The sequence below is a fragment of the Pinus tabuliformis genome, chromosome 2_2 (genome assembly GCF_031772625.1).
Source record: "Pinus tabuliformis cultivar Carrire ecotype Pingquan chromosome 2_2, CPIR1, whole genome shotgun sequence".
Lineage (NCBI taxonomy): Eukaryota > Viridiplantae > Streptophyta > Pinopsida > Pinales > Pinaceae > Pinus > Pinus tabuliformis.
Genome location: NC_142300.1, coordinates 982,679,204 through 982,694,048, shown reverse-complemented (window position 1 = coordinate 982,694,048; position 14,845 = coordinate 982,679,204). Strand labels below are relative to the sequence as shown.

Below are 14,845 nucleotides of genomic sequence, written 5' to 3'. Positions count from 1 at the left end.
AAAATAAATCCATGGGGGGGACTTAAAAATAATTTTTTCTCATAATTAATTGGAGGTTCTGTAAAAGAATTTGTTTTCTTTCCTTTTTTGAGTCTGATTCATGGCTTCATCTATGTGCCCATAGCAAGTTTGTCAATGCTATTATAGTTATTACTTTTACCTCTGTATTTTGGTTGTGTTCTATTCGTTTATATGACATTATGAAAATTTCATTCAGGGTTTTGATGTAATTCTGTGTCTTTGGGCAAGTTCGTTTTCCATGAGAAATATCTCTATATATTCTGTATGAGCAATTTGCATGTTTTGGACCTTGAGGGACTGCTCAGACAATAAGGCTCCAAGCCGTTGCAAGAAATACTCATTATGAGCTCAACATGTCACATGCAGGAATTGAACTGGGTGGGCAAGATAACATTTCTCCCAGCCACCTGAGCTAAACCTGGTTGACTTTCTTTGGGAAAGTTTTTTCCAGGGGAAAAACGCTAGATTTTATATGATATATGAAGTAGGTACATAAAGTAGAGCGCCTTTAAGGTGCTTCAGCTACAACCTCCAAAATTACAGAAGTTACAACCTGAGAAGCACATTTGTTGTTGACTACTGCTGTTAGAACTCTCTTAAATATAGTATGATAACTTTACATGTGTACTGAAATAATGGTCATATAACAACCTATATAAACTGGTAAAAAAAATCTGCTGAAAGATGTTGTCCGACAAAAGTCCTCAAATAGGTCCTAACGAGGCCTAGTGACCATGGAAGGATTCTTCTTGATGAGTATTTGTTTTTTTGCGGATCTTCCAAATGCTAAGGTCCAGCGCAAATCCGAGTTTTGAGAGTGTGTCGGCTTCCTGATTCTGGTGTCTATAGACATGGTTAAAAGATACATTTGTGAAGAGAGCAAGCATATTTTGAATATTTCTGAAGAGAGGTTGCAGGGAGAAATTGTTCATCTTGTATATGCCTTTCATCTAGTTTATGACCAGAAGTGAGTCCCCATATATGTGAAGATTTGTAATTTCGTTTTCTTGTGCAAGGTGTAATAGGAGCTTGAGAGCCATGAGCTCTGCATAATTTTTTGTGGAGGGCCCGACCCCTGCCCAAAATGAGATTTGTGAATTTGTGGACAGACGAAGGATGCCACTAGCACTTCCCAATGACGGTGAGCCTTGTGCTGCCCCATTGAAGAAAGCCCATGGGGAGTTAGTCTGAATAGTGAGCTCAGTATGGCGCATGGCAGATGGCAGAGTTTGTGTGTAGGCACTCGAGGAAAAAATAGCGAAGTTGTGAGCAACAACTTAATGGCCAAGGGAGGCTTGTTGTCAAATATAGCCTGATTCCTCTCCAGCCATATGTCCCAGGCTACTGAGAGTGGGAGGGCTTTGTGAGATTTCAGAATATTTGAGTGCAATCAAGCATGAAGACAAGAGTCAATGTCATTCCCCACCCAAATGTAGTTCTCACTGGTGAGCCTCTGAATTTCAGACCGGACCTCAGAAGAGAAAGGGCAAAGCAAGAGATGTATTACAAATTCCAAATCTTGAAGGCACATCGAATATCTGTTCAGTCCTTGAATGGAGCGTTTTTGAAGGTTGTCCCAAGTGGGGACCTCGTTTCTTAATATATGCCACATGAAAAGTTTGGCCTTTGTTGGGCATCTTAATTTCCAGAGGGGTTTCCTCCGATGTCACATGGTTCAGGTTTGAATTCGAGTTCGACAATGATAAAGTTCGATTTGAATTTGAATTTATTAATGATGTTTGGATAAGATTTGCCATTAAATTCAACTATATACATATTTCAAATTTTCAAAATATATAACACATATAATATTAATTTATAATTTATATCTATATATAATATATTAGTTTAATATTCAAATTTTCAGAATATATAACACATACATAATATTAATTTATAATTTATATCTATATATAATATATTAATTTAATATTTCAAATTTTCAGAATATATAACACATACATACTATTAATTTATAATTTATATATATATATATAACATAATAATAAATCTATATATTATATATGAAACATATATCAAATTAATAAAATTTACAATAACATTAACCCATTTCTAATGTATATAAATTTATTATTTAAAATATAATTGACTTTTTTATTTTGAAATGGTTTAACTTTACAACCCCCCAACAATAGTCAGATAACTTGCCCCTGCCTCATTCACATTAACACCTACCCTTATGTAACTCGCGCCGAATCCCATAAACTATGACTAAGTAATTCATATTGATTCTTTGTTGATTTGTCCCCGGCTACATATATCAAAGCATCGATTTGTTTTGTCAACGCCGAGGTCCTCTTCATGGCTTCACAGATTTGTTCATAGCTCGCGCCTCTTGATCAAATTGCTCGCATAGTTAGCGTCTCTTCATCAGATTGCTTGCATGGTCAAATTTCTACACGTGATCTCCCTCTTCCATTGATAATGTATTAGGAAGAATTGGTGGCAACCTATACGGTGTTCTATGGATGTTTTGAATAAACGCGGATTTTGGCGTCAAACGTATATAAAAATTCCCGAACCTAAACCAAAGCTTTTAAATTTGCTTGAACTCAAACCTCATGCTTTAAATTCAATGAACCTTGTGACTTAGGTTCCCCACACCAAGGGGGAGGATCAACAATGTGGGATGGTTCCATCCAACTATACCCAACTTTTGGAGTATTGCAACCTGTGGTATTATGAGTCCATATGAGCTTATCTGGCTGATCCAAGATGACGCTTTGAGTGGAAGATAATACTCAGGTGTACTGTTCCCAAAGATCGGCTTGTAGGCCTTTTAATCTTGAATTCTGTCTATTTGTCCAAGTCTGATGTCCCATACCAGCCAGGCATTTTGAAACCTGAGCCAAGAAGAAAATTCCCCGATTATTTAGGTGTTGGATCAAGTCAATTAGAAGAGTATGGTGTTGAGTTCCCTTAACCCAGGGGTCCTTACCGATAAGAAAATTGGTGCCATTCCCAACATTCCAACATAACTCGATTGATAATAGGGAAGGCTTTTACTATAACTTTCTAGAAAATTGAGCCCCCCCTTGTGGCTCTTATTTGTGGTGCAGATCCAATCGATAATAGAACTGGGAGCAATGTTGCACCCTCCTCCCACATTTACCCAAGTTAACTGTTCCGCCAGGGTCAACATGTGACGAGAGACTACTATGATGTGATTCATCTCCCCATGTACAGTGAAGGAAGTCGAACCGACAAAACAAAACCATTATGACCTTCCACAGATGCTACAGAACCTTCAGGAGCCAACGAACCCTTTCGGGTGACCAACCCTTGAGACCAATGTTTTAAAACTCCGACTTGGCCGAGGGTCGACTCCGACTCCGACTCTGACTCGGTATCAATTCGGCCGGCTCGATTTCAATGACTCGGTCGTTGTAAAAAATACATTAAATATTTATTTTTTATAAAAACACATAATTTTAAAGATTTTCATTCATGTTTCCAAACACACAACATTAGAATATAGACAGAAGACAACATATGATCAAAGTAGGCGCATGAGTATATCCATTATATTAAAATGGCACCCAGTGCACTGTCCAATACATACATGATGATGATATAGATATCAAAACAAAAACACATAACCAAGGAGGCTAGAAATGGCCTCTACAACAAAAGTCTGTGACCAGTACTATTGGCTACTGCTAGAGTTGCCAACATCATCTGGCTTAGTGTTACTTGGGAGCGGGAGCGAAAGTGGGAGCGAGAGTGACATTTTCGGAAGCTCCCGGTTTAAATACGAGTTCCATACCCTAATACATGACAAAATTCAATGGAAAAATTGCAATCCCCCAATCCTGAAATCCTGAAAAACTGATAAGTCTGCTGGATTTTGAATGAAATCTAAAATTCTACTTTCTCCATATGAAATCCAATGAGGCGGGAACCACTCTCAAACATCCTGAGTCATTTCATGGTAATGTTAAAAATTTAAGTAAAAGGATGAAAATGAAGATTAAGGAGAATGCCACTTTTAGTTTAAGAATTTAACATTACCATGAATAGCATAGCCTTAGTAGGGCAATATGATCAAATACTAGGGTTTGGGAGAGGGGAATGGACCCCAAAGACTAGCAAACTAATTCATAAACCCCTTTGGAGTCCCCCACACTTAGAAAAAAAAAGGAGTGTTTTTATGGTTCACTGGCCACTGTCAGCTACCCAGCCGAGTAGTTACGGATTTGGCCGAGTCATGCCATGTCTCGACTGAGTTAAGTCATAATTCGGCCGACTGAACTGAATTTTCTGCTGGGTTGAATTTTTTTTTTTGGTTTATTTTTATTCCGGCTCGGACCAACTCGGTCGAGTCGGTTCCGAGCCGGCTGGATCTTAAAACTATGCTTGAGACAACTTGACATTTCACTGATTTGGACTCTTAGCTGCTCCTAGGACAAGCCTTGCATGCAACTGCAGCCTTCTAGTCGCTCCCACAACAATGCATGCCAACGACTATGCACTTTTTTAGCTAGTTTTGAGCCAGCAACCCCGATTCTGTGCCACTTTTTTAGGGCTAGGTCTCAGGCCACTGCCCAAAACTTCATGAAACCTTCAAAAATGATAATTAACATCGAAACAAGATTGCTAATGCAAACATTTGATCAATGACTTCACTGGACTCCTACTAGCCATTGCAGGCATTTCGTCCATCATATCACAAATATGTAATCTACGGGTCAAAACCACAGATCTGAGCATAGGGGTCTCATACTTATTTGAGATTTGTAGGGAAGCATCGAGCCTTATCACAATAGCTACATTATCATCTATTAGATCATATATTCATTGTTCATTCATTTGCTAATCAAAACATGATGAGAACCATACATCAAGACTGCCATAAGACATCCTGCCGTAAGACATCCTCATAACCAACATATATTCAACAGAAATAACAAAGATATAACAACCATAAAAACCACATATGAACAAGTATATTTACCCATCAAATACAAGAGGAAAGGAGCTCTTATTAACATATGCAAAATGCAACCAGGTCTGGGACTTCCATGTACCACCTGACCATAGATTGGCTGAACCAAATATTTCTTTCAGCCAATCACCCCCGTGCCATATTCCAAGCATGAATGTGGGATCTCATGGAACAAATCAAACAAAACCAAACCAAGGCTTCTAGAGGCCAAACCACCTCAACCCTCAACCAGTGATTCCACCTCACGGTCGGACATCACTAAACATCACCAGATTGGTCTCTACCCAAGCTGTCCAGGCTCCAGAGCATTTGTTCCAACTAGGCTTCCAGGACTAGTAACTCAACCCACAACTACTGTCGGGCTTCCAGAGCGTTTGTCCAACCAGGGCTTCTAGGACTAGTAACTCAACCCACAAAGGGCTTCTAGAGCGTTTGTGCAACCAAGGCTTCCAGGACTAGTAACTCAACCCAAGCTGTTACAGGGCTTCGAGAGGGTTTGTCCAACCAAGGCTTCTAAGAATTAGTAACTCAACCTACAACCATAAGGAAAATGAGAACCAACTAGAAAACAAAGGGGAAGACATCCACAACAACATGGCTATCCAGGAAATGGCAAGGCTAGGCAAATCCACCATCAATCCAGGCAAGTGTCCATGCCATGACATATCATAACCAAGAAACCACATGCATGCCAAAACTAGCAAAGAAATCATACATGCAACTCAGTACCTGCAAGCAAAACCTACTGTAGCTGCTGATCTCGATGTCCTCTTGTGCTTTCCTGCTCTTCCTTTGCCTTCTTGCTCCAAATCCCAAGTACGCCATACTCCTCCAAGAGTGCTCCAAGAAAACTCTAAGTGTCCAAGAGTATGAGAGAGAGTAGAAAATGAGAGCTCCAAAACTGAATTGACAAAAGGCTACAAACTGATCCTCAGAAGCCTTTTTATTAATGAGGCCTCTATTTTCTTCATTTTCCATTATTTTTCTTCATTTTCCTCTTCACATGCAACTTGTGACCTTTCACCTCCCTTTTCTCCTAATTTCTATTATTTTCATAAATAAGATGCCATTTAATGCGACTTTGCCTTTCCAAAGTCTTTGCCATTATCTTTGCCAATTTCCATAGTCATTAATTAATCGCAAGTGATCCCCATCACTATGTTTTTGCCCAACATTTAGCTTGGAATATGTGTCCCATGACCATGGTTATTATTTTGCCTTTATTAAATTTATTACACACGTTTGACCATGGCTGTTACAAATGTATTCTTTTTGCATGCTATATGCCCAATGGCCATCACCTTGTATGAGTGGAGATCCACTCTTTCGCTGCAAGGGCTGAAGAGAACCAAGTCAGATCCTTCAATCGCCATCCCCATCATGTTTTGGGACTGTGATGGAATTTCAAGAAGTGTGGGTGAAAGGTTTTCTATCATCTTTCACAACTCACAAAAATTGTAAAGACATTTGTTATATCTTTTTGCCAGAATCCCCTTTGGTATCCAGGCCTGAGTGGCCCAAAAAACCAGAATGGCTTCAATAACTATCTTTATGAGTATCAACCGACCTGCGCAGGAGAGCCATTTATGGCACCAAATTTTTATTCTTTTTCCAATCTTTGCCAGAAGCAAGAACCAATCAGATTTTTAGTGTCATTTGCCTTGAGATGAAAGCCCAAATATTTTAGTCCTTCTATGGGAGATTCAAGACATGCCTCTAAAATATTTGTGATCTGATGTTTAAGGTGCTTAGTGAGACCCCAAAATGTAAGTGTGGACTTATCCCTGTTTATTCTCGTACTGTAACCCGACCAAACTCTTCAAGGATGTGTCTTTTAAGGAACTGGTTTATGTGATGGACGCTTCGCAAAAGACGAGGATGTCATCAACACACAACAAATGAGACAAAAGGTAGTCACTCCAATCTGAATTCCTCTAAATCAAGCAGTTTCCTGAGTGTTAGTTTTTGATGGTTGGGTAGCATCAGACATGTGTTCTAGTCTCGACTTTGGTCAGAGAGGCTTAGAAACACAAGAGCTCTAGAACCCATAAAAAGTTTCAGGAGAGAACACCTAGTGATGGCTCAATTAAGTTAATTAGTCAATAGTTAAATATTTTCTAAGTCCAACTTAGGAAAAGTGATTAATTAACAACAATTAATTGAGAAACGTGAGAATTCTCTAGAAACTCACATGGATCGACTTAGAGATGATCTTAGTCGTTGATGGGGATTTAATCATGGCCGTTGGTTCACCAATGAGAGATTATAAGAGGAGGTTGATGAGGTTGGAGCTATATAGACAGACAAGAGGTCGAATTCCTTGGCAGAGATCGAGCTATTCAACAACGATAACTAAGCCATGACGAAGAGTTCAAGCCAGAAGGGATGTAGAGACAGTGAGGGAGCAGAGACAGTGAGTCCGAAGGGAGTTTTCTAGTTCCAGAGAGGCAATAGCAAGTGGCAGAGCTATTCCACAGAGAAGTTGCGCAAGCTTTGTGCAGTGGCTTCGATTTAGCAATTCAATTTAGCTGAGAGGGAGGTTGATTCAGCTTCCAGAGGTTGGGAAGATTTTCGAGAAGGCTGAAGAGTCACTTCCAGTAGCAGAGACAGGTAGGATGGCTTGATTAGAGGTTGAGATAAGCCACGCGTGCGAGGGGCAATGCAGTGACTGCACAAAGGACCTGCGCAAGGGTTTGGACGACCAACTTTTCTGAGGCAAGAAGTGCCGGGATTGCTTGTGGAGTGAGATATTTTTCTCTCTATTATTGTTTCCAGAGATTTGCTGATTGGATAACCAGCTGGGTATCCATAGATTGTACTCAGATTATTCACGGATGCATAATAATAACACCCTCATCTGTTGCACCGATTTTCCCACATTGGGTTTTTCTGGGGACATTTGTCCAAAAGTAACTGTCAAATTTTTGTGTGTGATCAATATTTCTCAGTTTCCAGCGTTTTATTTTCTGCAATGTTTTTATGGTGAAAATTGCTATTGTGATTTTATTCCTTGTTTGTTGTAGCAAATAAATTGCACTTAATAATGATTAGTTAGAAGAATAATTTCCAGTTGCTGCAATAGACTGAAAATTTCACATGGTATCAGAGTAGTTTTGAAGTCAGATCAGGAGCTCAAAAGCGAGGGCGAAATTTTGCAGCTTCAAAAGGTGTCTCTGAGCAAAATTTCTAGATTTGCATGGAGGCCAACCGGGAGTGCGAATTAGTAGAGGCAAGGGTTCGATTTTGAGTTTGTAGGCAGCAGAAAATTTGAAGAACCTTAGTTGTAGTGATTTGCAGGTAGTGGTGTTGCTAAAAGCAATTCGGTGAGTAGATTAGTAATTTTGTTGTGCAGATTTGGGCGCAATTCGTTTGTAGTGGGTTTTGCAACAACAAATCAACTCTCGGTGGAATAGAAAAGCACACACAAAGGAATTTCCAGAATTTCTCAGAGGGTTTCCAGATCTAATTTTCAGGAGGAGATTTTTGATTTCTAGTTGCAGTAGGTCGTAACGGTTTTGCTAGTCAGCGAATGCAAGCTTCAGGAGCAGTGGATCATGTGCTAGATTACGGAGAAGGACTTCTGGAAGGTTGAGCGAGTTGCCCAATTGAGGTAGTAGGCAAGGTGAATACTAGAGAAGGGATATCCAGAGGCAAGCAGTTGCAGATCTGCACATTCCTCAAGGAGCTTTAGTAATAGAAGAGAGGTCGAGCAGGGAAGAGAAGGAAATTTCTAGTTAATTTCTCCAGTATTTGAGTTTTGTAGCTTTCTAGAGATGGTTGTACGAGATTGCTAAAGGAGGCCATGTGAGTTAGCCATATTGCATATATGGACATCAGATCGACTTCCAGTTGCTGGAGACAGATGCTGGAGGAAGTGCGAGTTGCAAAGCGAACAAAGGTCCTACTAAGGGATAAGGCTCAAAAGGAGATCGCGAGGCACTAGATCTAGGAGGAGTATTTAACTCCAGTGTGCCAAGTGGGCAGGATCTAATGCAGAAGTAGCAAGGAGATCAGTTAGATTAGTCCCTGTTGTTGCAACGGGATCATCACCTTTGTTACAGGGGCCCATAGTATCGTAGTAGCAGGTTTAGTGTCAGCAAGTGCAATGAGTCATTCAAGTGAGTTGCAGTGACATAGGTAGTGGGAATTGCTCAGTTGCAAGATGCAGATGCAGTTCCAGCCAGAAGATTCCCATCGTAGAGCTACACAGTCCAGTTTCCATTCAAGGAGGATAGTGTGAGTTGCTAGGAGGGAGCAGAGAGATTTCCCATAGGGAAACTGAGACTAAGAGGGAGTCTGGCTTCAGAGGGAGCAGCCCTATGGAAGCTAGTGCTTCAGGATCTAGGGAGATTAAACTCATTATTGCTGTAGTTGCAACAACAATGCAGAGGTAGCAACAAAGCAGTAGCAACAACAGTATGAGTAGATCAGAGTTCGAAGTTGCAGATATTTGGGTAGGATCCTTGGAGGATAACATTAGGAAGATGTTTCCTCATGGATTAGTACCTTAGCTACAAGGGCCCACAGTATTCAGTAGCAGATGGATCAATGTCATATGGCGCAGTCAGATCCCGAGGGACAATTGCAATACTAGTTGCAGTCAAATGTTGAGGGGTGTAGAGCAGTGTTAGTAGCGCAAACAGATACTTAGTGGATAGTGCAGAGGCTAGTAGTAGTCATAGACTTAGGAGACAGATGCAGTGTAGGGACACAGTTAATTAAGAGTTTTGGGCCCAGTTGCAGTAGTTCTAGCGGCATGAGATCAGTTGCAACACAACGCAGAGTTGGCAGTAATATAGGTGGTAGAGTGTAGTGTCAGCAGTAGCGCAGATGCAGGTGTGGTTCAACTACATAGGGGCAAATGAATCAGAGTTGTGTAGTAGTTGGTGGGCAATGGCAGATTGTCATAGTTGTTAGACATCAACACTGTGTATGGGAGGATATTATGAGATCGTCTAGAACACCTTCCTCGCTAAGAGGGAGTGTTAGTTTTGGATGGTTGGGTAGCATCAAACAGGTGTTCTAGTCTTGACTTTGGTCAGAGAGGCTTAGAAACACGAGCTCCAGAACCCAGAAAAAGTTTCAGGAGAGAACACCTAAAGATGGCTCAATTAAGTTAATTCATCAATAATTAAATATTTCCTAAGTCCAACTTAGGAAAAATAATTAATTAACAACAATTAATTGGGAAAGGTGAGAATTCTCTAGAAATTCACATGGATCGACTTAGAGATGATCTTAGCCATTGATGGAGATTTAATCATGACTGTTGGTTCACCAACGAGAGATTATAAGAGGAGGTCGATGAGGTTGGAGTTATATAGACATATAAGCGGTTGAGTTCCTTGGCATAGATCGATCTATCCAATCGCAATAGCTGAGCCGGGAAGAATAGTTCGAGCCATAAGGGATGTAGAGGTCGTGAGGGAGCAGAGACAGTGAGTCCGGAGGAAGTTTTCCAGTTTCAGAGAGGCAACAACAAGTGGCAGAGCTATTCCACAGAAAAGTTGCGCAAGGACTTTGCAGGGGCTTCAGTCTAGTAGTTCGATTTAACTAAGAGGGAGGTTGATTCAGCTTCCAAAGGCCGGAAAGATTTTCCAGATGGTTGGAGAGTCACTGCCAGCGGCAGAGACAGGCAAGACGGCTTGATCAGAGGTTGAGATAAGTCACACATGTGAGGGGTAGTGCAGTGACTGCACAAAGGCCATGCGCAAGGGTTTGGATGACCAAATTTTCTGAGGCAAGAAGTGCCAGGATTGCTTGTGGAGTGAGAGAATTTTCTTGCTAATATTGTTGCCAGATATTTGCAGATTGGATAACCAGTTGGGCATCCATAGATTGTGCTCAGATTATTCACTACTGAATAATAATAAAACCCTCATATGCTGCACCGTTTTTCCCACATTGGGTCTTTCGGGGACATTTGTCCAAAAATAACTGTGTTAAGTTTTTGTATGTGTGCTCTATATTTCTCAGTTTCCAACATTTTATTTTCCGCAGCATTTCTATGGTAAAAATTGCAGTTGTGGTTTTATTCATTGTTTGCTGTAACAAGTAAGTTGCACTTAATAATAATCAGTTAGAAGAATAGTTTCCAGTTGCTGCAATAGATTGAAAATTTCACACTGAGCATGTTTAAGAAGTCTGCTAAGGCTTTCAGCCACCAGAAGAAATAGAAGAGGTGACAGAGGGCAGCCCTGTCTAAGTCCTTGTGACCCATTGAAGAAAGGGGATGCCACACCAGTAATCAAAATAGCAAAGGAAGTATTACTGATACAGCTGTGAATCCAGGAAACAAAATCATGGTGAAACCGAGATGTAGGAGGAGAAGCCTGATGTAAAACCAATTTATCCTTTCAAAATCCTTTGAGAGATCCACTTTGAAAACAACAACCTTCTTTTTGAATTTTTGGATTGTGTGGAGTTCCTCCTTTGCCAACCCAATGGCATCATGAATTTGGCTGCCCCTAAGAAACCCAAACTGCTCAGGGATATGTGATCAGATAGGATTTTTCTAATCTGGCAGGCAATGATCTTGGGGACCATTTTGTAGAGAATTGGCCTGATCAGAGGCTGAGATAAGCCACACATGCGAGGGGTAGTGCAGTGACTGCGCAAGGGTCTGGACGACCAAATTTTCCGAGGCAAGAAGTGCCAGGATTGCTTGTGGAGTGAGAGAATTTTCTTGCTGATATTGTTGCTAGATATGTGCTGATTGGATAGCCAGCTGTGCATCCATAGATTGTGCTCAGATTATTCACTGCTGCGTAATAATAAAACCCTCATCTGCTGCACCGGTTTTCGTGCTTTGGGTTTTTCCGGGGACATTTGTCCAAAAATAACTGTCAAATTTTTGTATGTGTGCCGTATATTTCTCAGTTTCCAACATTTTATTTTCCGCAGCATTTCTATGGTGAAAATTGCAGTTGTGATTTTATTCATTGTTTGCCGTAGCAAATAAGTTGCACTTAATAATAATCAGTTAGAAGAATAGTTTCCAGTTGCTGCAATAGATTGAAAATTTCACATGAGCATGTTTAAGAAGTCTGCTAAGGCTTTCAGCCACCAGAAGAAATAGTAGAGGTGATAGAGGGCAGCCCTGTCAAGTCCTTGTGACCCATTGAAGAAAGGGGATGCCACACGATTAATCAAAATAGCAAAGGAAGTATTGCTGATACAACTGTGAATCCAGGAAACAAAATCATGGTGAAACCGAGATGTAGGAGGAGAAGCCTGATGTACAACCAATTTACCCTGTCAAAATCCTTTGAGAGATGCACTTTGCAAACAACAGCCTTCTTTTTGAATTTTTGGATTGTGTGGAGTTCCTCCTGTGCCAACCCAATGGCATCATGAATTTGTCTGCCCCTAAGAAACTGAAACTGCTCAGAGGATATGTGATCAGATAGGATTTTTTTAATCTGGCAGGCAATGATCTTGGAGATCATTTTGTAGAGTAATTGGCCTGAAATGATCAAAACTACCATGATTATCCTCTTTAGGAATGAGTGCAATAAAAGTGGCGATGAAAGGAGCCAGAATGTGGCCTGCAAGACGAGAATATTCCACCACCTGGAGGACTTCTTGATCAATGAAATTAAAACAGCCGATGTAGAATTCAACTGGGAGGCCATTAGGCCCTGGCTCTTACCTTTCTGGAAGCCATGTAAGGTGGTTTCCAGCTCGCCCAGAGTAATCTCAGCTATGATTTCTTTGGGCAAGTTACATAGAAAGATATTCTATTCAAACATGTCTGACACCATGCTACTGTCCATTGTTATATTGTTTTAGGACCCTAGCTTAAGAAAATTTAGATGTTTATACGTTATGTTGTTAGATCTCAGACTACTTCCATATGTATTGTTAACGTGTATAAAGGAATTGAAGGAATATAAGGTACCGTGCTACTGTCCATTGCTATATAGTTCTAGGGCTCCAGCTTGAGAAAATTTAGTTGTTTATACATTATGTTGAAAAATCTCAGACTACTTTCATATGTATTGCTAACTTGTATAAAAGAATTTAAGGTTCAATATTGAGTATATAATAAAAGTATTCCTATTCTGTATTTCACATGTTTCTTAATGCTTGTTAATGTTTCAGATATAAAGAAAGTGAGCTGAACATGGGAGAATGCAGTTGTGTTGATCGCTGTGTTGCCAAATATTGGCAGGTATAATTCTTTTGTCTCAGTTATATAAAATATGCCATTTCCTGCCAATTTTATGGATTACCTGAATGGTTGTAGAAGTTTGATTATAGCCTGGTCGTTGTGTTATATGATCTTTTTTGTATGTATATTCTTTATACCCGGCATCACAAAACATATTATTATTGTGTATTTTAGCTCATGAATTTTATTCCATTGATGGTAAAGATTGTCTAAAATGAACAAGCTCCATTATTATTTGAACCAAAGTTCGGGTATACGTACTCATTTGAGGACCCATCCTCAATTTCTTTTTGTTGTCAAAATATAATGAGGCTCATAACAGTGAACCGTGAAAAGTCTTTAAAATTCCCCTGTTCCGGAATATTTAATTTGTGGAAGAAGTATGGTTGAATATTATCACATGCTAATGGGATGTGTTTTTGAACTACAACAAATGCAATACCGAAGTTATGTAGCATGCCCAATAAAATAGTAAAATGCCCTTTGAGATGAGCACCAACGCTGGGACTCAAAAGGTTTAGTATGGACTCTTGATTAGTTGTAGAAAGTTCAATCATGCCATTTCAAGTGACTGACTATCTCCATTGTTTAAAGATTTCTTCCAGCAAAGTGATCCACGATAAAAAGTACTTTAAAAAAGCTCATACAATTTGTCTTTTGTTATTGAAATTTGATATCTAGATTCTCGACGTCAGTCCTAGACAAGAAAAGATCAATACTTTTTAATAACGTCTTTACAGCTGAATTTATTAGTTGCATCCATGTACAAGGAAACACTTTTACGAATGTAATCCCAGGGAATACCTACAATATACATGCATCTTCTTAGCCTAGATAAAAATATTTATGTTTCAAATGAGACATGGAACTTGTCTTGCTTGGCCAAGACAAAATGTAAAATGCTCTTTGTGAATTAATCCATTATGGCTTAAAGTGCTCAACGGGGCCCCCCTAAATGGATTCAAACATTGGCATAGAGGGAAGGAGAGTATGCAGGAAGTTGGTTCATGACCTTTTAAGATTATACAAAAAAGAGAATTTTGAGGAAAGTTGATTAAAGGAATGCCAAGTAGAATTATACAGTTAAGTGTTTTGAGCTTGGTACATGATGCATAAAAGTGTACCGAAACTCTTATCTCTAACGTGTATTGAATGTTAAACCCTTGGTTAATCATGAAACATGGTCTTCAGTAAAGCCTTATTGATTTAAGTATGATTTTACAACAATTATAATAGAAAGGCCTTGCTGAATTATATTGGTTGAATTACATGGCATGTGTTGGATGTGGTATGGCTGATGGACCACCATATGGGCTAAAGAATGGAAATTAAATGAACATCTATAGGTGATTGTAGTGTTCCATGAGGATATTCCCCCAAGAGTGGGGGGTGTGCTCCCCACGTTTCCCATGCTTTTGGGACGGGAGGACGCTTGGGGAAATGCTTCCCCATGGCCCTCGTTTGGGGAAACTCGGGGAAATGTTTCCCCAATGCGGGGAATTTGTTTCCCCAAAAGGGGTGCTTGTGGGTGTTCCCCTTGAATTTTCCCTAGAAACAATAATTTATGAGTGGGGAAGTCTAATATTTAACCCCAGGGCCTCGTTTCCACAAAATCTAACAGACCTTGTGAAATGCCTTACAAGGCAAGGGCTAGACCCTATTGCAACAAACTGGTGGCTGCCACT

General features: G+C 39.9%; 1 protein-coding gene across 1 annotated transcript in view; it reads left to right on the top strand.

Annotated features, from left to right (window-relative positions):
- LOC149196590 (mitochondrial import inner membrane translocase subunit TIM10-like) overlaps positions 1–14,845 on the top strand; it is a 111,118-nt gene that overhangs the window by 82,116 nt on the left and 14,157 nt on the right. Inside the window, exon 5 of the mRNA XM_089405578.1 lies at positions 13,091–13,160. Within this exon, the coding sequence (XP_089261704.1) occupies positions 13,091–13,160 (70 nt within the window). The remainder of the gene's footprint in view (positions 1–13,090; positions 13,161–14,845) is intronic.